At 44.5% G+C, this 22,985-nt stretch overlaps 1 protein-coding gene across 2 annotated transcripts; it reads left to right on the top strand.

Annotated features, from left to right (window-relative positions):
* Positions 1–2,032: 2,032 nt before the first annotated feature.
* On the top strand, positions 2,033–14,548 carry ube2g2 (ubiquitin-conjugating enzyme E2G 2 (UBC7 homolog, yeast)). Of its 2 annotated transcripts, XM_064327505.1 has the most exons (6): positions 2,033–2,257; positions 3,447–3,482; positions 4,042–4,087; positions 9,499–9,617; positions 12,063–12,203; positions 12,989–14,548. In XM_064327505.1, the coding sequence occupies exons 1-6, from the start codon at positions 2,215–2,217 to the stop codon at positions 13,099–13,101; spliced, it is 498 nt and encodes a 165-aa protein (XP_064183575.1). In that variant the 5' UTR covers positions 2,033–2,214; the 3' UTR covers positions 13,102–14,548. The 2 variants fall into 2 exon arrangements, with proteins under 2 accessions (XP_064183575.1, XP_064183577.1); XM_064327507.1 differs by lacking the exons at positions 2,033–2,257; positions 3,447–3,482; positions 4,042–4,087 and adding an exon at positions 4,515–4,535.
* Positions 14,549–22,985: the final 8,437 nt, after the last annotated feature.

The following is a 22,985-nucleotide window of genomic DNA, read 5'->3' as shown; positions in this document are numbered from 1 at the left end:
ATGACATGTTCTGACACAGTGCACTGGTAAAAATACTACTCATTATTATAGCAGTATAAGTTGATAAGTCAGTTTCTCTGCTTGTTTTCTTGCATGTGCTCTTTCAATGAGAGGTTGATTATCTTTTGCCAAGTCACATGTCAAACAATTATTCCGATTGCACCAACCCAATCATTTTACACTGATAAAGTAATTACCACAAATTAAGGAGCAACTTTTAGGTTAGCATCCCCAATGTATGCTGTAGCAGTTGGATTTCATGTATTTTTTGGCTGTACCGCAACATCGGGGCCAGCCCTACAAACGTGAATGTCTCTGACTGAGTGACTGAGTGAGTGATGAAGTTACACCATTGGTCGGCCGAGTTATGCAGTTACACCATTGGTCGACCGGATCACGTGTGTTAGGTCCAGCCATATACTAGGTTTTGACCTGGTCTTGTTTTTAAATTGATGCTCATAACTACAGTTGTACTCAATTCAGCAATTCATTAGCCATGCCCAAATTAAAAAAACTATGAGATCAGTAGGCTACAGTGCAGTACACAACTAAATTGATGAATACCACAGTGGAGACAGACCAGGTCGAACATCCAATTTAATTATGAACACAAATGACCACAGCCTTACAATTTTGAGCCTTTGAGACAGCCAAGGGATTGGTATGAGATTTAGATGCGGTCTGAGGTGAACCTGTGATGAGCTGGACAGATGAAATGACCTTGCATACGCCATCATGTCACATAGTAGGCTAATATTAGGCCACTTATTAAGTGTGGGCTACTATTTGCCCATCAGCCAAACAAAACAAAGATCAGGTGCAAGTTTAAGTTAAATGCTGGGTTTCTGATTGAAAACCTTAACGTAACATTCTTCCTAAAATGTCCCAGATTAGGAATAAGAATGACGGAATCAGACCAGCTCAATTAAATGTCCATAATAAACATTTAATAAAGATTATTCATTGTCTTGAAATATTACGTAAAATTGGAATGGCAAAATGAACTGTGACAAGGTGATATATGCTTGGGATCCTGAGCATTTCATTTCTTCACTCTCAAAACAGATGTGTTAAACACGTAATTTTTTAAACATACCTCCATGTCTAGTAAAGGATTATACATTTTGTGTTATTTTCAACACAGACTATGTTGAAAAGTCTCCCTTTGTAACACATAAATTGTATATTTGTAACACAAAAGTAGTAACTTTGACACAAAATGTTTTGAAAGTAACACAAAAGTAGCGACACAAAAAGTATGTTGGATATTAACTCATTTTCTTTGAGAGTGTTCCCCCACACTTTTCGCTTTCCAGCACTTTAGGCCACAGGTTAATACTCATCTCACCTGTCCATAAGACTTTGTTCCAGAACTACACTTTTAGGTACTTTTTTTTAGCAAACTAACCGGCTGTTCTGTTCTTGAGGCTTACCAGGGGTTTTCCGTAGCAAACCCACAGAGGCTATACTGCTGTAGTCTTCTCTTCTCTTTGACACATCTATGCCTACATCCTGGAGAGTGTTTTTGTTATATCTGGCAGTTGAAAGGGGTTTTTCTTCACAATCGGAAGTATTTTTCAGTCATCCACTACAGTGGTCTTCCATGGTATACCAGGTTGTTTTCTATTGCTGAGCTTACCAGTGCATTCTTACTTAACAATGCACCAAACTGTTTATTTTGACATGCTCAATTATTTTGCCATGTCGTTGATCAATTTAATCTGATTTTTCAGCCTTATGCATGATCATCATGATGCCCTGCTTTACAGACACTTCTTTGATCCTCACATTGAGAGAGAACAGTGACAGACTCCAAATGCAAATGCCACCGCTAAAATCAACTCTAGACCCTTTGTTTGCTTCCTTGTGCATGAACTTATAATGCAACAACACAGCTGGCCAAGAAAATGCTGAGCAGCCAACTGTCAAATTACTACGGAAATTACGAAATTAGATGGATTTCCAACAGGTGGCGCTGTATTTATTTTTACTGACAGGCATTTTTTCCACTGAACTTTTCATAACCGGAAGAAGATAGCTACGTGTTATTACCAACCCAGCTAGTGTTGGTAGCGCTAGCGCTGCATCGTAGTTGTGTCTCCAGCTTGTTTGTTATTTTAAAAAAAAGAAAAAAAGAAAGAAATAATAATAATCGAACGTAGACTTTATTTACTAGTGAACAGTGAATACGCCATTTAGTCGCATTATTTGCAAATGGCGGGCACAGCGTTGAAAAGGCTGATGGCTGAGTACAAGCGTGAGTATCGCTGTTGCCACATAGCTAGCTAACATTACAATTTGCGAGTTCAAGATAGGTTGGTAACCAAACATAGTTTCAATATCACACATTAATTCAGTTTGTTGTTGACTATCAAGACTGCTGCATTGCACCGTTCATAGTTACCGTTAGTCTAGCTGGTTCCAAGTCTTTTGGGGTAACATAGGCTAGCAGCACTAGCAACGATAGCTAGTTAAACTGGCTAACTAGCCGACAGTAAATTTTGACCGGATGTTATGAAACTGAAGCATATGCTATACTGACAGTTTACGTGTGACGTTTACGATCAGGCATGTTGTAATTAAATGTATTTACGATTTATGTGGTCTCTGCGTTAAGGTTAAGACACAGCGAGCCTTCTGTAAGCTGCCCAAATATTTAGCGCAGTTTCGTTGCTTGTGCGAACAACGTTGGCTAGCTAGATATGTCAATAGTCTAACTTTGTAGACTTGCTCTCTCGCTGATTTGTACTGAATTATTTGCTTATGTTTTTAAACGAGGAAACTTAAAAAGCGCGTAGGAGACATAGAAACTCCTTTAGAATTGTACCCCTGGTTCTTTTTGCTGACAGCGTCCGACAGTGAAACATTATCTTATGTAACTTTATATTACAAAGTGCGCAGTTGAAATAGCAGTTGGCTGTGGCAAAGAATATCCCCGTATTTTTTAGATAGCAACACGACTCGCGTGTTTGAAAGCAGCAAACCCTACTTCTCATAATAATTAGGAGTGAAATGACAGGGGAATATGAGGGTAATTTAGGCTGTCTGTCAAAATAGTGTTTGCATTTAAACCAAAAAAACATTTAAACCAACCTTCTGTAGGTGGTGCAATTGCACTGCATTGAAAGCATTTGGGAAACAAGATCGTCACAATATGAGTTTCCACGCAGTTTACAGGTTGTTAATGCTTCAACTGCAATGCACATACCAGATTCAGCGTAACCAATTTATGAATAAATTTAAACAGCCAGTCACGGCAATGTTCATTATTCTATGGTCTGTTGCGTTCATTGTTGGATCTATGACCTGATGTACTTAATGCTATATATAATATATTTTGTATTTCTGTTCAGCAGATTGCATTTTGGTCTGGGTAGATTGTAATGTGATATGTGGGTATTTGACAGCATGACTCAAGTTCAGTTTGTTGTTCCCTATTTTCTCAGAGCTAACTCTTAACCCTCCGGAAGGAATTGTGGCAGGTAAGCCCTTTATGACACTGATACTTGTGCAGGACTTAAATGGACATCTACACAGTTATGTTCATGTTTGGAGAGAGACACTTTTCAAGGTGCATAATGATGAAGTTCCTGTTTTGGATTTGTTCTGTGGTCGTCAAGTAAACTGCTGTTCCTGACACAGCCTCCTTTACCCAGTCACCTGAAACTCTGTTATGCATGCTGTGGATGTTGCACACAATGTGATGGTGTTTTGTTGCTGTAACTAGCATAGATTTATATGCACATATATTTTAGACCAAAATATAAGGTTCTGCTACAGGGCAGGGTTGTGGAGTCATGGCAAGGATGTCTGAAAATTAGAGTAATTTGGCTTAATTCATGGTCATGCTATGTTGTGCACTTGAGCAATTAACATGTAAATGTTCTCAAAAAAAAAAAATTCACGTCAGATAAGAGAATCCTTTAAGCATCAGTTATTGCAATGAAGATGTTTCCTTTCACATCTTGAAATATATGATATAAACATAACTGTCTCACATATATTTTCAATTTAATTAAACTTCCCCTTGTCTTTTAATAGGTCCTGTTAATGAAGAGAATTTCTTTGAGTGGGAAGCTTTGATCATGTAAGTGCTCTTCATACTTCTCTGTCTATCGAGAGAATCTGTCTATTGAGAGAGTTACTTGTGCTTCTTTCAAATTAGCTGCAATTATTTCATTATCACATATATTTCTTATCCTGAAAGATTCAACAATTCACAAAGCTTATTTATGGCATGGCTGCTATGTGTGTAACAACCAGTTTAATCTGAGCTCAGTCAACTCCTATGCTAGTGGAGAGCAAGTGTAAGCATCGCTCTTGTGATCCAGCGTCCAGCAGCGATCTTGCAGTTGAGGGGGCAACATTCCCGGTGGAATGCTGGAGGGATTTGGAGCAGCAGTGCTGTGTTTATGGCGCAGATCCTGTAATGAGAAGCTTCGCGATGCGGAGTTCACGTGCGCATGCGTTTGGCTGACTTGCAGCGGTTCGTTCGGTCGGGAGCTTGGGCTCGTATCCAGCCTGTGACGCTCAAGGTTTGTTTGTGCAGTTCCAGTTGAGCTAGTGTAATTGGTGATTTTAATCTTCCCACTGGCACAACTTGTGAAAGGCAGAAATGGTTGAGAAGAAGCCGCTCTGATTCTCTGACTCAAATAACCCCGACCAGCTCACGCAATAAGCCGCATTTGCATGTTGTCTGTGGCTAACGGCTTTCTTGAGGTACCGCATGCACGAATGATCAGAACGGTCCAAAGCCTATTTCTCCTAATGTTTTTGGACAGAGGGTTTCCTGAAGTGAGAAAGTTTAATTGTCCTGTTCAGTTAAGCCAGGCTAATGAAGAATAAATCTTCATTGAAAGGTAGAGCAGGAAAAGTTTAAAATAACCAACATTGTGCAGCATGCAAACCAAATTGAATGTTAGTTTTTTCTTTTAATGTTGTGTACAAAAGGTACAAAGGGATACAAAGTGGCACAATACTGTTCGGTGTTTTGTTTCAGTTTTCGTGAGTCTGACTGTATGGCTGTGACCACAGTAAATTAGAAGTGAAGTACGGGAACAGGCTCGTTTGTTTGGCTTTGGTGTCTTTGTCACGGAGCAAGAGGGGCAATTTAGTTGTTTGTACGTTTTTGTATCTTGGACCGGACAAGTAGTAATTTTAAAACGTGACTGTTAATAATTGTGCCAATTGTGCTCTCACTGTAATTTCTTCACATAGTCGAGATGGTAATGGCTTTTACGCCAGGATGTGCGTAAGGCTGTGTTTACCAAGCGAACGCCATAATTCCGCGGCGCTGTAGCTTTGAAGGAAGTTTCTGGAATTCCCGAGAGCCGCGCGTGTTAATACGGACTGGGGGTTGTTGTTGTTGACGCGCGGGCAGAGCGTGACTTCATTTTGTGGGCGTAGTGTATCGCCGGTGCTCTGAGCTGTCTGTAATCGTGTTCCCCTCGCTGGCCTTCAATTAGAGTCTCTGCGCAGCAGACCGGAATGTCACGTGGGAAATGGCCGTGCAGGGGAGCGCATACCTCCGTGTGCACGGCAGCCCCTCATATTTACGCTTCGCAGAGGACGACTCCTCTGATTACCGTCTGAGGACCCTCAGCCTCATTTAGCCTGCTGCGTAAATCACTTCACCACAGCCGTCCCCCTTTCCACACGCACCTTTGCATCCCACAAGTGAACTAATGATTTTAGCTCTCGTGTTTAGGCAAACTACTGTGGACTTTGTCTTTCTGTTATGGGCAACAAATATGACTAAGTTTTAGTGTGTGTGTGTGTGTGCGCGTGCGTGCGTGCATGTATGTGTGCGTGTGTGTGCCCACTGCAATTGGACAATCACTAAAACTAAGAAAAGATCATATTTAAATTCTGAAAGTGTGCTGGAAATTTCTCTAACATCTCTAAGTTACTGACTGAAGCGTGTGTAGATGAAAGGAGAAGAGAAGCACAGGTGGGAATGGTTAATGGCCACACACTGTGGACAGGCAGATTTACTGTTTCGATATAGGCTAAATTTGCTTAAGTGCCGATTAACACCAATGCAAACAAGGAAGATTGGGATTAGCTTCCCGTCATGGTTTGAGGTTTGAAGGAGATTAGATGGCGCTAGCGATTTTTTGATGTGGGCGATTAGTATCACTTTGCGGGAGATTGATCACCAGTGGAAACATAAATGCACACATTTGCATGTTACTTTCTCACTTGGAGTCACAAGCACTTGTTGAACTGAGTGTCGGAAGAACAAAGGAATTTAATCATTCCTTTGTGGCCGATCTGGTTTGGAATGCATTTAATGCGTACATATACTGTTTTTAAATGAGCGTGATGTGCCTCAATGTGAGATACTTAAAAGCAATAATAATGGAATTTTACCCACTCCTGTTTATTTTACAATTCCGTATTTCTGAGCGGATATGGGAATGGGAGTGAAAGTTTAGCAATTGGCAAGTGTACTTTTCCCCCAACCTTTCTTGTGGTTACACCAGGAGGGTTGGGGGGGTATCCTGGGTGGGTGAGGATTGCCGGTAGCTGGCTTAGCGTCAGTACCTTCGGAAGGGCACTGGTGAGTCTCGCACTTCCAGCGCAGCGGTTCAGCTTTGTTCACCAGGTGGAATGGGGTGTCGAGGGAGACACACGGAGGCCTCTGTGGAAACGGCACCGCAGTCAGCAAACTCGCTGCTGTCTTATCGATGGTATGGGCTTGAAGCGTGCATTCATACCCCCTGCTTTTAGCATGAAGGCGCTCGTAATCCTCTGTAAAAGGGGGCAAGTTACCTCAAACCAGTCCATGCAGGCACCAGTTGACTGCAAGAGACGCAAACGGAACCGTTACCCGGGAAACGACGGAAAAACTGATGTCCGAGGTTAAACGAGTCGGTTGCTCCTCGCCCGATCGCTGTTGACAAAGCCGTACGGCACATTTACTGGAGGCCAGACCCCGTGATTGGTCTTGCCGTCGAAACAAAAGTGCCTGTGTTTGTCAGAACCGTGTTCTTGGACACGCTCTCAGGATCGTGTGCCATTCCTTCAAGGGTTTGCTTGCCAGCATCTCTAGAGAACGTTGCAACACCGGCTTACTGCTCAGCGCCTCTCAAGCCTCGCTCTTCAAACAAGGTCTTTATTTTCAAAAACTTGTAGAGACGTCAGAAAAGCCCGGCGATTTTAACAGACGTGCCTGTGAGTAGCTTTAACGCTTCCCGTTGCAGGGGCATGAACGTTGTGAAATGCTGTTAAGTCTCCGGCGACAGGTTTATTTGAACTCAGCCTTGCCAAATGTTATCTCTCCTCTTAATTTTACCTCTCCTCATAATTTCCAGTATTAAGGTTGCCTCGAAAATTTGTGTCATCGCACACGTGGTCTAAAGCCTTCGCTGTTGCCTTTCACAAGAGGCCTTTTGTCAATGAGAATGATAAATATATCCTTAGAGACTTGGCACTGAATGCTTAGTAACATAACATTCGAAAACTGTTTACGCCATGGAAAAAGTAGCAAGACAGCTGAAGTTACAGTTGTAATTAAGACTGCACAAAAGAAATAAATTCACACAATCTGGATCCTGCTTCGTGGCACTATGAACGAAACTGCTTCAGCTGTAGAACAGAGATGGCCTGATGGAGATCTCCATTGCGACTGATGGACTAAATTAAGCAGAGGTTCTTTTGCTGAGTCACTTACACTTAAATATGCAATTAACCCCTGGGTCACATTAGGATTTAGTTACAGCTTCGCTGGTGTCTGCTTCCTGGGCTTACCTGGCACCGTACAGTCACCCTGTACCATGGTGTCTGTCCAGTCAATAACTGAATACTGCATTGAAGATGGTACACATGTGCTGAAGGTTTTCTGATACAACAAAGTGCCTTTCCAGGGTGTCTGAATTTACACTGCAGCGAGGTGCTTTCAGGGGGACTTCACTGTCTCCAACTCGTTGAGGTAAAAGACCCCAGCTACAATTTCCCATTTAATGCCCTAGCATGTACCATTTATTACATTGTTTAAACACAGCGTTGGAAATGACTGAAAGAATATGCCATTCTCATTGCTACCAGATGTGAGGGTTTTGAGCAAACCCTGACCTTTTTTATAAGAATAGCCACAATTCAAACAAAATTCTAATTAAAACATTGCCACATTTGGAGCATTGGCAAGTTTTCATTTGCGCCCCTTCAGACTTAAAAAAAAATCTGCTGAATATGTCCCTTTAGCCCTTGCTGTGTATCTCATTGCTTTGATGAGTCTCTTCTGTCGTACTGGCTTGTTGCAGGAGATTATCTTTCCTGAACACTTAAGCAGTAGTGTGTGGAAAGTGTGTGGATTCCATGCAGCCGATGCAAGGGTTCAGCAGAAAGCTACAGTAGTTCACAGAATTTGCTAAATGGGTCATGGGCGTCGCGCGACAGCTTGCAGTCTGGGGCCTGGCCTACTTGCGGTCTTTTCATACGGCGGTGTTCATAACCCAGTTTGGAGGCACCTGTATCTAAACAGCCACTCTACGACCACGTTTCCCCCCCACGTTTCCACACAAATCACCTTCTGAGCACCAAGAGGCAGCCGCACGCAGCAGCGCCGGTAAACGCGTGCGCGCCTTTGACGGCATTAGCGGGTAATGACACGTCAGGCTCCGTTCAGCTCTGTGCTTCTCCGCGCCTTCTCGCCGTTTGTGTCTGCCGGCTCGGAATGTCAGCGGAGCCGCAGAGCCGCTGGCCTATTGATTGGTTGATTGCCTTGATCAGGATCGCCTGCGGATCACACGAGCTTCCTGTTCCCTAGCTCCAGGAAGAAGATGCTGTCTCTGAGCAAAACCTGTATTATGTGCTCTAGAAGTTCTTCGTTTTATTTTTTTTTCACTTTCTTACTGTGTTGGTTTCGATTTTGTTTTTGTTCGTTATATAAATTTGCATTTTTTTTGTCAGTAGTTGTAGGGCACGGCAGTGTACATAGCCTTAGCTTATGTTCATGTAGCTGCTCAGGCTACTGAAGATTTATGGTTATGCTTTGAGTGAGAGACTTTGCATTACATAATGCAGGCATGGCTAGCCTGTTTTTGTGTTCCCGCTCTGAACGTGCAGTTCTCTCCTGTGTTCACGTGCGTTCTGTTTTGTATTAAAGCTTTTTTTTTTTGTATTAAAAATGTGGTGTTTTATATTGGGCGTTTAAAAATATTTTTGGGCTTTTTAAAATCCCCTGGTTACTGTAATTATAAGGGGCCTGTTGGCTGCAGCTTATATGTAAATATAATATGATTTCAAATATATTGAAATGGTTATGTTTTTAAGGAAATAATATTCAAATGGCATTATATGGAATGATTGACAGCCCTACTGTAAATGTTCCCTGGAATCATATGAAGCTTTGCCCTTTGACCCGAGCGCCCTTTGACCCAAACACGCTCGCTCGTGCTGGAGCGAGGCTGAGTTCAGGACGGCCACACAAACGAGAACTGGCGCTCGGGCCGGCTGGTCGTTCCCGCTAACGCGCTCGCGTGCTCTGCGTTCCAGGGGTCCCGAAGACACGTGCTTCGAGGGCGGCGTGTTTCCGGCCATTCTGAGTTTCCCGTCGGACTACCCCCTCAGCCCCCCGAAGATGAGATTCACCTGCGAAATGTTCCACCCCAACAGTAAGTATCCACCTCCCCCCCCTCCCCCCCCCCCCAACCACCCCCCCACCACCCCAAACCTGAAGTTCAGTGCAGTTCATTGAAGTTTTCGGTTAAGGGTGTGCCCTATTGATAAAGCGTATTTGAATACCGAGGCAGTATCGACACAGCTGCCTCCAGCGCTGAAGTGAGTCCCTGCATGTGTTCTCCCCCAGGGCTGATCTCGTTTAGGAAAATGAGCCCAAATAACCCCTGGGCTCGCTGTGTCCCAAATGACGAACTCGGCGACACCTCCGCCGCTTCCCAGCGCCGGTCCTGAGCACCGACGCCTCGCCCAGGATCTCAACCCCGTCTGCCAGACCCCGTCTCTTTTTTTACATTAAAAAAACAAAACATTTCCTCCTCCGTCCTCCTGCTCTGTCCCCGCCCCCAGTGTTCAGTGTTAATCCTCCTCTGATGCTGCCTAATAGCTCCAAACGAGGATGACACGCGGGATCCGGGCCGGGGCGAGGGATCGCTTTCATGGTGGCGGCGCGGCGATAGCGGAGAGCCCACATCAAGGCCCCCCCCCCCCTTCCCCCCCCTCGGAGGATGCTGAGCTCATTAAAGGCGGCGGTAACGAGAGGGGGGGGGGGGCGGCGAGCGCGCTCTAAACTGCAGCGCCTTTAGCGGCCCTCTCTCTCTCGCCCCCCCTTCGCCCCGACGGCGGTGCCGCTCCGTGCGCGCGGGTGGCAGTCGCGGCGTCGGCCTTGCGCAGCGCGGACCCGCTCCTCTGCTCGTCAGGCCGTGGCGTTCCTCCAGCCCGCTCCATCTCTAATCTAATCTCCGTGCTTCTGTCGGTCTGTCTGCGCGTAGGGCCAAAGTGCTGCCGCTTCACTTGCCTTTAAAGGCTGTTGGGTGGCGTGTCCTGTAGAGGTGTTAGGCTGTGGGGGCTGCGGTGTATCCAGAGGTTTCCTGACCTGCCAACTGTTGCAGCCAGCCCTACAGGGCATAATCAGGGCATAAACTGGGTGTAATCCTGGCGTGATGAGTGCATGGTCTGCATGATCAGGGCCTAATGGGAGCATAAACTGGGAGGAAATGACCTCACGGACGCTTCATCAAGCGAAGATTACAGTAAATCCCTGACCCTTTCAGTCAAGATTATCTTAAATTCAGGGTAAAGTGTGTTTGGAAGGAAACATGAGGAAATTAAATGATCGATGGTCAAGACTAAGACTATGACTAAATAGAAAAACTGGTGGCAAGAACAACACTGCTGAAATTATTTGACCTTTCTGCTACATTTTAAGAAATATATTCACACTACATTGTTGTATGCACGATTAGTATTTCATATTCGTTTAGATTTTGTCAATCAGCTAGATCAATTCGGAAACTTTCAGAATACCGAAGCTTCCTTTTACTAGCTTAGCTCACGCTAGCAGCTTAGACTAACGTTGGTCCTTGAGACCACCTCCAAGTTAGACACGTTGACACTTTCTACTGATAAGGCAGCGATTTTGTCTCTCAAGGGTCGTCTTCTTCCACGCGCGCCTCCAGTGAGAGGAGGAGGAAGCGGGCGTCTCCTGCGGAAGGAGAACCCTTTCCGTCGCCCCCCCGCCCCCAGGCCCCCGGCCCCCGGCCCCCATGCCCGCGGAGGGCCGCGGTTGTTTTGTTGGAGCCTCGCCCTTTCGCTCTCCCGGCATTCCTGAGCGGGCTCGGGAGGCGAAGGAAGCGAGCCGCGGTAAAGTGCTTCCTGCCGCGATGGTTATCGGGCCAGCCGGGGGCGCAAATGGGGGCGCTATCAGACGGGGGAGAGATAGCATCTGCAGCGGCTCTGCGGCGGGGCGGGGCGGGCGGGCGGGGCCACCCTACCGCGGCCGCGTTTCGACGCCCAGAGCACTGGGCCGATTCCATTCAACCCTCGCCCTCCTCGATCCCCTAGGTCTTGCGCATAGCGCTCCATTAAATTTAGCGCAGTATGGCGACAAAGCGTGAACACTATCTGATGTGCGCTGTTGGTCCGGTCCGGTCCCTGGATAGCGCCAGGCCTGGCTCAAATACGTATTTGTTTTGGATTCAGATACTTTTCTGTGCTCTATTGATCTTGCCTAGTGTAATTGAGCCTGCAAATATGACCACAAGGGGTTTTGCACTTCTTGAGAGTAATTTCATTGGTTCCAATACACCAGGCAAGATCAATGAAGTGTAGAGAAGTATTTGAATCCAAAACAAATACGCATTTGACCCAGGTCTGGATAGCGCTCGCGGCGAAGCTCCTCAGGTGAAAGGTCCGTGGCATCTTCCGGCGACGCCTGCTCATCCCCACTCTGGGGCCCGGTCAGCTAGCATCCTTCATCCCTCTGCCGTTATGCTCTATCTCTCCCTCTCCCTCTCCCTCTCCAAACCTCCTCTCGGAGTGCCCCGACGCAACAGCTCGAGAGCTGACCCGAAGCGCCGTTGACCCCTCTCTCCCCCCCGCAGTATACCCGGACGGCCGCGTGTGCATCTCCATCCTGCACGCCCCCGGAGACGACCCCATGGGCTACGAGAGCAGCGCCGAGCGCTGGAGCCCCGTGCAGAGCGTGGAGAAGATCCTGCTGTCCGTGGTCAGCATGCTGGCCGGTGAGCGTGTTCCCCCTCCCCCCACTGCACCGGCCCCCTGCGGCTCAGCTGGGAGGAATGTGCCCTGCTAGGGAAGGGGCTCTCATGGAGTCACGTGGCTGCTGCACAGGGGATGGAATGGGTGTATGTGAGTCTTCGGTGCACGTAGACCTCACGGTACTGCATCCTAAACTGGGTAACCCTTTTTTAAAATCGTGGAATAGGGATAGGTAGAGTTTTATGGGTAAGTGGTGTCAGTTTTTCCCTGGTATCAAGCATTAATATTATCAAAGTTCTATAATTCAGATTGTATCAGTAAATCCCTGAATCGGATATTAATATTTTCATTATATATATATATATATATAGAACTGTATAGTTCTATAGTTCCATTGGTCAGGTCAAGTATTCTCACAGTTCTACAGACCCAATGGTGTCAGCAGATATGAACAATCGCTCAGTGGTAAAATGAAGCCAAGGTATCGCAAATGATTTTGATAAATGCTGTTTTTCTTATTGCAGTTTTTTTCTTATTCTCTTTAGAGGCATGTTTGCTCTCATCTGTGCACTTTAAAAACAATTACCACTGAAGTTGTAGTTCCTCCGGCTTCTAAAGCATTACACTGATTCATGTCTGCATTAAACAGGTCCCTTGTACAGTATTAGCGTGACTGAGAGCCTGTCTTTTTGTTCTGATGTAAGGTTAGAGTAGGGCCACGCAGGTCCTTCTTGTTAAAAATGCTGAGAGACACATTTTTCTTTCCGGAGCTCCCTGTGGTCGTTAATGGTTTTCCTCTCCTTTCCAGAGCCCAACGACGAGAGCGGAGCCAACGTCGACGCTTCCAAGATGTGGCGCGAAGACCGAGAACAGTTTTACATCCTCGCCCAACAGATCGTCCGCAAATCCCTGGGTCTCTAAATTTCAGTCGCGTCCAGCCTCACGGACACACGACGTTCCTTTCGCCCCCCCAGTTCCTTTTAACGTTGTTTTTGTCACTCTCGTGAAGACTCGGAGAGAGAGAGAGAATGTATACCATTGAGAATACATCCTCTTTCTCCCACCCCCTCCTCCCTCAGAGTTGCTTATCAGAGTAGGACCCCACATCCCCCCCCCCCTTAGACTTGCCTATCAGAATACTTCCACCGTCTAGGACTGTTATCACGAGGCGTTTCCAGTGGAGTCCGCCGTGGAGGATGCGGACAGCGTGTCGGTTCTGAGCCCAGCACTGCGGTCCCCTTCTCTTCCCTTCCCCTGCCCTTGAAGCACTTTAATTCTTCCCAAGGACACTTTGCAGCGATGTTCTCCACTCCACGCCGTCTTTACCGAACACGACACCGCTAGCCCGGTTTTTTAGTTCGCAAAAGTTTTAAATTCACACGACGTTGCCCCAGGACTTGCGCCGTAGAGCAACGGACGCCGTAGACGAGCTCGCCGGAGGTCTCGGACGACGCTTGGCGTTCGGCGGTGAGAGACGGAGCGGGATCCCTGCGGCGATTCGTGGCGTCTCTGCGGTCAAACTGCTTTCTCCCACTCTTTAGCCCGTACGTTTACCCCTGTTCTCCTGCAGGAAGGACAGACTCCGTGATGGAGGGACTTTTAAGGACTCTGTCAAAGTGTTATATGGAGCTATAGCTTTAGTAAGGAGTTGATTACTCCTTATAAAAATGACTGGGGAGGGGTGGGGGGGGGGGGTGTACAGGGGGGGTTACCCACCTGAGCTTCTGTTACTTTGGTTGCATCTGGCTAAAATTAAGGTGTCACAAAAATGTTCCATTCGAACAGACGTTAAGGTCGGTCATATTTAAGTGGCTTTTTATTTGTGTGCTTTGCTGAGATATCGTTTTCCTGACCGGGTTCATTTGAACATTATTGTTGGAGTCACCTTTGTTTCAGCCACTACGGATTACGCATGATGGACAATCATGGAGAGCAAACCGGAGTGAAGCTTTTGAGAAATCTGGGACAAAATTAACGAAGCAACATCAAAATAACAGAGCAGACATTTTACTGGTTTATAGTCCTTTCCAGCGTAGGTTCCTCACCAGCATCTGTCAGCGATGCTCACTTAGATTTGCTCCTCAGTCATTTTTAAGTTCTTTCATGGGTGTGGTTTTGAGAATTTGTGCTGAACCCAGGAATGTGTAAACTGGGTTGAGAGGACTGGTGAATATGTCCCAAGTTGCATTTGACCCATCTCTCAAGAGATTCTGATGTTCCTCCACATTTCTAAGCCCTGGCTCTTAACACTGCACGTAGTGCTTTTGTAGGAACTACAGCAGAGATTATGACAGGAATTGCTGTGTGTAATTTTATTATTTGGTGATGATTTTGAAATAAAGGAGAGGACTTCATTCCTCTGACGGAACATTTTCTGGTCGTCTGTCGGTTTCTGATCCATGAACTGCATGTGTAAATGAGTCTTGTGCCGGATTATACTGGGGAACGGTAATAATATGCACACTCCCAGGTTTTTTTTTTTCTATGGAGCTGAGCTCAACGACTTGTTGCCAAGGAAAACTTGAATGTCTACCGTTGTGCTTCAGACCACTTCCGATTCATTTGAATATTGTGGGGTTCTCTTCAGTGTTTGGTTTCCACGCTACACAGTAGTTCTGCTGGAATGTTGTAATATCAGTGGCATTTCCACATCCACATCAGTTTATTATGGTTTAGTCCCTGGGGCTGTTTCATAGATTCAGATCTATCGCTGCTGCTTACTCAGTACAGCAGATCAATGATCCTTAGTCCTGGTCCTGCAGAGCCACAGTCCTTCTGGTGTTTGTTTTCCCCTTAAGATCGGCAAGATTCAGACCAAAGAAACCAGGTGACCCGAATGAACTGCTTTAGTCTGCTGTTTTAACTGAGCCATTTCTGTGCTTCTCTAGCGCTGAGTAACATCAAAACCAGCAGATCCTGCGGCTCTCCAGGATCAGGATCGAGGACCTCAGATGTACAACCGTATCATGAAACAGTGTAATTCCAGAGTTAAGTGAATTAAGTGCTAGGCGAAATAGTTTCATGGTGAAGTCTTTAATTCCCCACAGAGTGACTGCGCAGTGAAAAGGTGTGAAGGAAGCATGGGTCGGGTGGGGTCCCCAGGATTCTCTCCAGGCCTCTTGTCTAGATGAAGCTCTCTGTTGTCTCTCATCAAAGAGACGTCTGTGAGAGTTCCCCTCTCTTTTATGTTTGACACCATATTAATCATTCGATAAGTGCAGTCTGCCCGCATGTTCTCTCTGTTCAAATGAAACCGAAATGTGCTCGGGTTGCCAGATAATTTGTGTCCCCATGCTTCTTTTTGGAATGGGTACAAAATAACAAATATATTCAAATGAATTTTTACAGCCATCATCCAGTCTTTACTGACACCTTTAAACAGGTACCGGCCTGCCTTACTGGCTCTCTTCCCAGTTTGTGCGATGTCAACAGAAGGCCAGAGCGTGGCTCCTAGCAGTGATGTGATACTGTGTTGTGATGTAAACGGTTGCCATGGCGAGTATGGTGGGCTGTGGAACGGTATGATGTCATCCTCGTAGGTCAGTTGTGGTGGCAGTGCACTAAAAGAATGAGGCCGCCCGCACGATAGTGAGCAAGGCGGTACCCATGGTGATGATTGAGGGCGACTACTGCCAAGAGGGTGATTATAGGGCGACTGTGTCACCACCCAGCAATTAGACCTGTCTTTAGGTGTGATTAGAGTGGCTACTCTCAGTCAGCTGTGATGGTCCCTCAGGCAAGGACCTGACACCAAAGAGCAAGACCAAACTTCGGAAGGTTTTAGTGGAGCCGCGAAACAAAGGAATGCAGGGCTGTGTTTTTCATGCCTACATTTTCGGGATAATGAAATCAGTGTGCATGGGTGCTCGTGGGGGCGGCAGTGTCAAAGGCAGTGAAGTGAGCTCTAGACCTGCTTTGCTTTGCATGTCTTAGTGATGAATGTGGTAATGCCCTTTGAAAAAAGAATGGCGAAACCTTTCAAATATATTCCACATTTGAGTTTGTGAGCTGTGTCAGCAGTACTGGCTAAGTCTCGCTGCATTTTTCATTATGAGACTGACTGTTTTCTCAGACCCCTGAAGTGACCCTCCATCCTATTACTTTATAGTGTAATTACTCACTGTGATGGGGGAGTATGACCTAATATCCTGTTGGTTATACCAGTCATCTTCCAGAAAGAGGGCTTTTTGACTTACAAATTTTTTTTTACAAATTTAGTTTTTCTTCCAAGTAGTATGTTAAAGACATACTACTTCAGTAGTCCCAGAGACTAAAATAAAAAATACCACAATGCATGTTTCATGCTGTTTACTCTATGCTCTGTTTACACAATGTTCTATTTAAATTCTTGTCCAAGAAATGCACAAAAATAGCATATATAAATGTATGTAATTTAATGCCCTTCTCATCAGTGAAATGGGTGCTGGTGAGCTCTGTTATTTATTCTGCAGTCCACTAGCTGGATTGTGAGGTCATTACATTGGAAGAGTGCATTTCATGTTTAGCTACTACAAACAGACTGCAAGCGCCCAAACAAACCGCAGACTTTGTATTTTGCAAATAGGCTATTAAGCTATCCAGCCAGCCAAAGGTGGGTGTCCACATTCCTTTTAAGCCAGTATGTTTCTTGTTTACATTTTAAGTGTTGCAGCTTTCAATTGTATATGAAAACTTATCTGTTGGCATAATATTGGCAATGTGGGCTTATATACCTGCAATAAGGTAATCCTAGTAATGTAAGGTAGGTGACGGCAAGAAATTGTTTTCTTATGTACGTGTGGGTTCTTCTGTTGATCTATAATGTGCTACAAAGCCGGTAATGTTAAAATTGTTGTTTGTTTACCGTTTCTGTATAGATTGTACATGTATACAGTATTTTCCTCCTAGACCTATGATTACACACAAAAGTACTGACTGGCATCCACAGCTCTCTAGGTATATTCTGTAAAGATGGTTACTGGTATTGACAAGCGGTAAATTAAGGTAGGGCTAAATCTAATACGTCCTCTGCTGAGCTCCTATATGGAACTCACTTATTGATAGTAAGTACATTTCATGTGTTTTATTTTTAAACCTGGGAACAATAGGGCCACTGGTGCAAACATTCTTCTTCTGGTTTCAGTCATGACTCATGGAAGGGATAGGGCACGTATATTTTTTAAAATAGTGTGCCCAGACAATTTTTAAAATAAACTTCAAGTAACTCAAAAACAGTTTATACAACAGGTTCAATAGGCTGTACATATGAGCACGTAACTCATATGTACATAATTATAAACATAAAACATAAATAGTTAGGGCAGCGGTAACTAATCCTCACAATTATAAACATAAATACCAGTTAGGGCAGTGGTAACTAACCCTGTTCCTGGAAACCTACTGTTCTGTAGGATTTAATTCCAACCCTAACAACACCTCATTCAACTGGCAGAGATCTTGTTGAGTTGCTAATTAGTAGAATCGGGTGTGCCTAATTAGAGTTGAAATGACAACGTACAGGATGGTAGCTTTCCAGGAACAGGCTTGGTTGCCACTGAGTTAGGGGGTGGTACTACTTTCTATGAGAGCAGCCATATCTGGCTGCATAGTCCACAGTAAATGGTTCCAACCCAAAAAAAAAAAATGTTTTTTTTGCTTCCTTGTGGTTTTTAGAATTTTAAGCTACCATGTTTTGTTTTCTGTTTAAGTTTTGTGTTGGTGTTTTTAGCTGCGACCGCAGCTCTATAGCTCTGTCTGTCGGTCGGCCTTTTGGTTGGTTGGTTGGTCGGTTGGTCGGTTGGTCCACAAAAGTGTCCCACCCTGTAGCGGCCACAGTTTTCTCCCCAGGAGGCTGAAATTTGGCATGGAGGTTGGTCATGACCGAAGATAGAGCTCAGTAACTTTCAGGCCGATTGACCAAGAGGGGGTGTGGCGATGGGTGTGGCCTATCACAAAAAGGCACATAACTCCAGAATGGATTCACAGATTTGCACAAGATTTTGTGGGAAAAGTTGGTCATGACCCAAAGAAGAGGTCACGTGTTTGTGCAAGGGTGTGTGTGTGGATGCATGCACACATGGATGCATGCGCATGTGCGGTTGCAGCTATTGCGGATTCGCGCTTGTTATGTTGTAGGTTGCTGGTGGTTAGGCAGTTCATTTGTTTGTTGTTTTTAAACACCTTTTTCAGATAGTTAGGCCAGAGTAGGAAAGGTGTTTGCTGGAAGACTCACTCCTTTTGCTTTGCCTCGGTAGGGAGGGATAGTACTGTGTTTTGTTTTAGGTAAGGAGTAGTCTAGCTCTGGCCTGTCTACTGTCTAGACTGTCCTGTCAACCTGGTGTGGCAATATGTTGTGTATATTTGTCTTATTTTTTGTAATCTTATCTTTTTGTTATTGCATGTAGGTCTTGACTCCTTTTCTGGTTAGATATGTGTTACTTTCAATCATAGTCCCTGGTTATCACAACAAGATTGACTTTTGTGATGTAACAATGACATCAAAGCAAGAACTTAACTGGGTTTATTGGCTGCTTTTGTTATTATAGAGTATATGTAACTTGTGATGTCTCACAACTAACCTAGGCCAAAATTATTAAAAACAAAACACACAGACATACTACAGTTCTTACACATATATGTGAAGCTATCAAAAAACTAAATATGCTATTTGCAACCAAGTTCAAACAAAGCGCAAGACAGCTCTGCTGAACGTTCTCCATTAAAATGTTGCGATAAAAATGTCTATCATACAAATCTGGTTCGTGCGGGTGGTTGAGGGCACCGTGAATCAAAGCTGGGATCTTGTCGCTTTCTGTGGTGCAGGTCAGGTCGAGATGTGATACTGTTTCCTCGTTCTTGTGGTTCCAGCATGGGTGGCGGTACAGTTATATCTCTGCTCTGCCTCTTCACAGCCAAACCACAGACCTCTGCTAAGCTACCGTATGAAAATTCAGCTGCAGTTTACTGTCCTATCACTCCTCGTCTATCACTCAGATTAAAGGTTGCTGGTCCAGATTTATATCATGGGGAGAGGAAAAAAAAACTAAAATTGAACTCAAATACCCCATTCATACATACACAGAAAACAATATTTTAAATTAGAAATATAGTTGAGGGCCATAATATTACATTTAATGCAGTCCTACACCTAGTACAGCTGAGCTAAATTCAGTGGAAATTTACCAGCTGTGGTAAATTCAGTGGAAAAGCACTCTTAATCACCATGACATGTTAGTCTGGTCTTTTTGAAAATTCTTTCACCTATTGTTAAAATTGGCAGAAAGCCCAACAATATCACATTACACCCCAGTATTTAAAAACAACTGAATATATAGGGTGTCCTTAAGCACACTTTGCAGTTTGTTTTTCATCGCATGCCCTTTGAATAACACATTTCCCTGTCACAAATTTTGTCTGTGCAGTATTGGGTATAGTGAAAGGATTTGTGTATGGTTGAACACAAGATGCAATGTTTTTCCAGGACCACTACTGACTGCCGTTCATCTTTCCCACATCAGAACTAGGACCGGCTATGAGCTGTAACCCAGCACAGGGGTTAGGGTTAAGGCTTCTGTCCATGAAGGAGCAGCTTTTGACAACGTGCTACCCTTAGCAGGGGTCATTGAATAAGGAAAAGATCACGCGCAGTAAGAATAAGATGCGTGAGTATAAAGTAATTCTCACAGCAGCCTGCGCAGTCATCATTGATTTTCCTGTCCAAACATGCCCAAATTCTTCCTCCTACTGATTATGAAACATAAACAGATATCAAAGCACAGTTAACTTCCAGCAGCGGCACTGGCCCGCTAGGGCGCATTCGGTGTGTTGGCTGGGCTGTAGCTTTCAAAGAATGTCAACATATGCGCTGCCCTACTGAGAGTGATGCAGTTAGAATAACGGCTCATGGAAGTGTTGCTCTTCCCTTGTCCTGGTTAAATATGATTATTCAAATATCATAGTATATGATTTTAAACTGCAAATTAAATATTTTTTCAACCAATTTTAATCCTTTTTATTTTCTCATAAACTGGAATGCACCATTGTATTCGTAAGACTGTGTAATGCCCGAAGTATCCTCTGTGGAGTCGCTAGAGCGCAATCAGGCGCAGGTGCTCCTTAAAAGCCCCATTGCTGCTGCTTTTCAGTCAGTCGCAGTGTGTCTGCTGAACTGCGCAGTCATGATGTCAGAGGAGTGCACTTCATGCGCAGCTGGAACAGGCAGTCTGCTGCTGCCTGGCTGTCTGCATGGGTCAGTGCTGTATGAAGAGCTGAGAACAGACTGCGTGGCGCGTCCACACACCAAACCCAGTGTCTTAGCAGGATGAGCCACCCAGGGGACCCATAACATGGATTTTCAAAAGATTAAAGCTCTTTGGCATCAAAAGTGTCAACTTAGAAATCTACTTAAAGCTGCACTCTGTAATACTTCTGTCAGTTTATTATATACTATGATTATATCAGGTATGAGGGTAAAGTTAAGAACATATTTAGGTACTGACTTTTATGCAAACTAAAATATTTCCAATGTTGAATAGCTGTTAAGGCGTTGACTGAGAATGATCTCCTTTTTACAACACAATGCTCAGTGGTGTAAAATCAATATCTACCACCAACAAAATAGAGATCCTACAACTATATGTCATATTTATTAGTCATCAGCTCATAAGTTGGTCCAATGGAAAAAAGAATTGTACATGCTACACCTTTATGTACAAATGGAGCCTCATTTGCATCCACCTATAACTGCTTCCTGTTGAAAGGATAAAAGACCTTAAATAACATCCTTTCCCCTCCTCTTTTCTACTTCCTTCCCTCCCGAACGCAGCCAGTCCACAACAAATCCTGTAATTATGCCACTGCCGCATCTCCCTACTGATGGAAGCATTCAATTGGCATTTTTCACTTGAAGATAATTAATAATTTTAAAAAGCCTTGTTTAAACGGTGGCTCGCATTTTAAATAATTGAACTCTAATTCCCTTTTGCTTTGATTAAGTGCTCAATGCTTTGATAGTACAGGCTTGTTGTCTGTCTAGCCTGAATCCTCTCTATCCCCACAAGCATTCAGAGACAAGGGGAATATGATTACAAATGCCGCTATGTCTGAGGGAACTTTGTTTCAGACAAAAGGGAGACACATCAAAGGTTGAGTTTAATAACACAGGAACTAATTATGAAGTGCATACATTCATAGTTATATTAGGATGTGGTATGAATGGTATGTATAATTTGTCCTCCGAACATCTTGGCTAACAAACACAGAATCAGGGCTTTGTTAAAGATATAAACATTTAGGTCCAAACCATATTTTAATATTATCCCCTGAGAGAGAGAGAGAACCTGAATATTGTAATATTGTAGACAAAAAAAATCATATTACATATAGACTTGCAAATACACATATCACACTCACATCTAGTAGCTCATGTGCATGGATATATAGTATTGTGTTGTTCCTGCTAAAGCTGATTTAAAACTCCATAATACCAGACAATACACCAGCTAGGCCGAGCACTACTCTTACAAGGGCCTAAGAATGTGAAAGCATAAATGCTACAGCTGTCATTGATAACAGCAGCAAGTCCATTTCTCACATGTCTAGAGGATGTCTATTCCCTTGCTCACTGTCAGTTCAGCCCAATAACTGTATTGTTGATTAATAATTTTTTATTATTAATAAAAAATTATTTGAGAACTGAAAGAACTGGATGGGGATAGTTCTACCACTAGAGGGAGTAAGTATGCATCTTTGTCCTTGACCCCTGTGACCTGTGATTGGCTCTCATTTCTCTTATAGTGATGAACCATCACAATCATGTTTAAGCGGGAATTATCCTATTACCATGTATGCAATAACAGCCTCCCAGGGGATATAACATTGACACCTGAGCTCAATCACTTTTGTACATTCAAAAAGTGTCTTAAATATTTATACACATATAACACAAATGTAGGTGTTAAGTGTGTTTGCCTTAAAGTACAGATACTAAGGTGCACCAGGAGTCCAGTGTCTGTCCAGAATTTGAGCAGAGATGAAGGAAAGAACATTATTAGGCTGCTTATTTGCTAACATGATCATACCCAGTGGGATTTCACAGCCTTGTGGATGGGTGCGGCCGCTATTATTTCCTTCCATTAAGAAGAGAGCACACCCAAATAAAAAGGTTCCTTTCATTTTCTGCTCAGTGCTTCTGTTCATCTCGTCATTTCTGCTAAAACGCAGATCTTCTCTGTTCCTTCCCTGCCAGGCAGCTACATTAACCAGGATTTAAAAAGCAAAACCATAGAATGGCGTTCCAGCGGAATCTGTGCGTCAGGACCCGTAAAGGGCAGGTTTGTTTCGGGCCAGCGTGACGGTTTGAACCGCGCAAAAGCCGAAGATGGGAAGTGACCCATTTCAGCGGTTAGATGTGGAAAGAATTCTTGGCTAGATAAATGCTATTAGTGCACAAGGCTGGCTCAGCTACACCTGAGGGCGAATGAGAGAGAGAGGAACACAGAAACAGAGGACGCTTTCGCCCGGAAGGCGCTCTGCTTGACGTGGGGCCACATGGGCTGCGTTTCAGAGAGCTAACCGTTCAGATCGGCCGGGAGTTCAGAGTGAGGACAGCTCCAGTCTCAGACGGGGAATTCCTAAACGCTTCACACATCTGAGAGAGAGGGGCAGGGACTTGGGATATGAAAGAAAACCTGTCAAACTCACCTCTCTCTCTCTCTCTCCCTCCCTCTCTCTTTCTCTCTCTCTGACCCCACCTCTATCCCTCTTGTCCCCTCCTACTGTCCCTCCTCTCCGCTGCATGCTTATTCTCATTTAAATGTCAGTTGGGA

The sequence above is a fragment of the Anguilla rostrata genome, chromosome 3 (genome assembly GCF_018555375.3).
Source record: "Anguilla rostrata isolate EN2019 chromosome 3, ASM1855537v3, whole genome shotgun sequence".
Taxonomy (NCBI): domain Eukaryota; kingdom Metazoa; phylum Chordata; class Actinopteri; order Anguilliformes; family Anguillidae; genus Anguilla; species Anguilla rostrata.
The sequence above is the reverse complement of the archived record's forward strand: the minus strand, read 5'-3'. Positions and strand labels throughout refer to the sequence as shown.

Excerpts from the sequence above, each read along its gene's own strand:
- ube2g2 (XM_064327505.1), top strand. The coding sequence starts at position 2,215 with ATGGCGGGCACAGCGTTGAAAAGGCTGATGGCTGAGTACAAGC. Across the intron at positions 9,618-12,062 it reads CGAAATGTTCCACCCCAACA|TATACCCGGACGGCCGCGTG; the intron begins GTAAGTATCCAC and ends TCCCCCCCGCAG. Across the intron at positions 12,204-12,988 it reads CGTGGTCAGCATGCTGGCCG|AGCCCAACGACGAGAGCGGA; the intron begins GTGAGCGTGTTC and ends TCTCCTTTCCAG.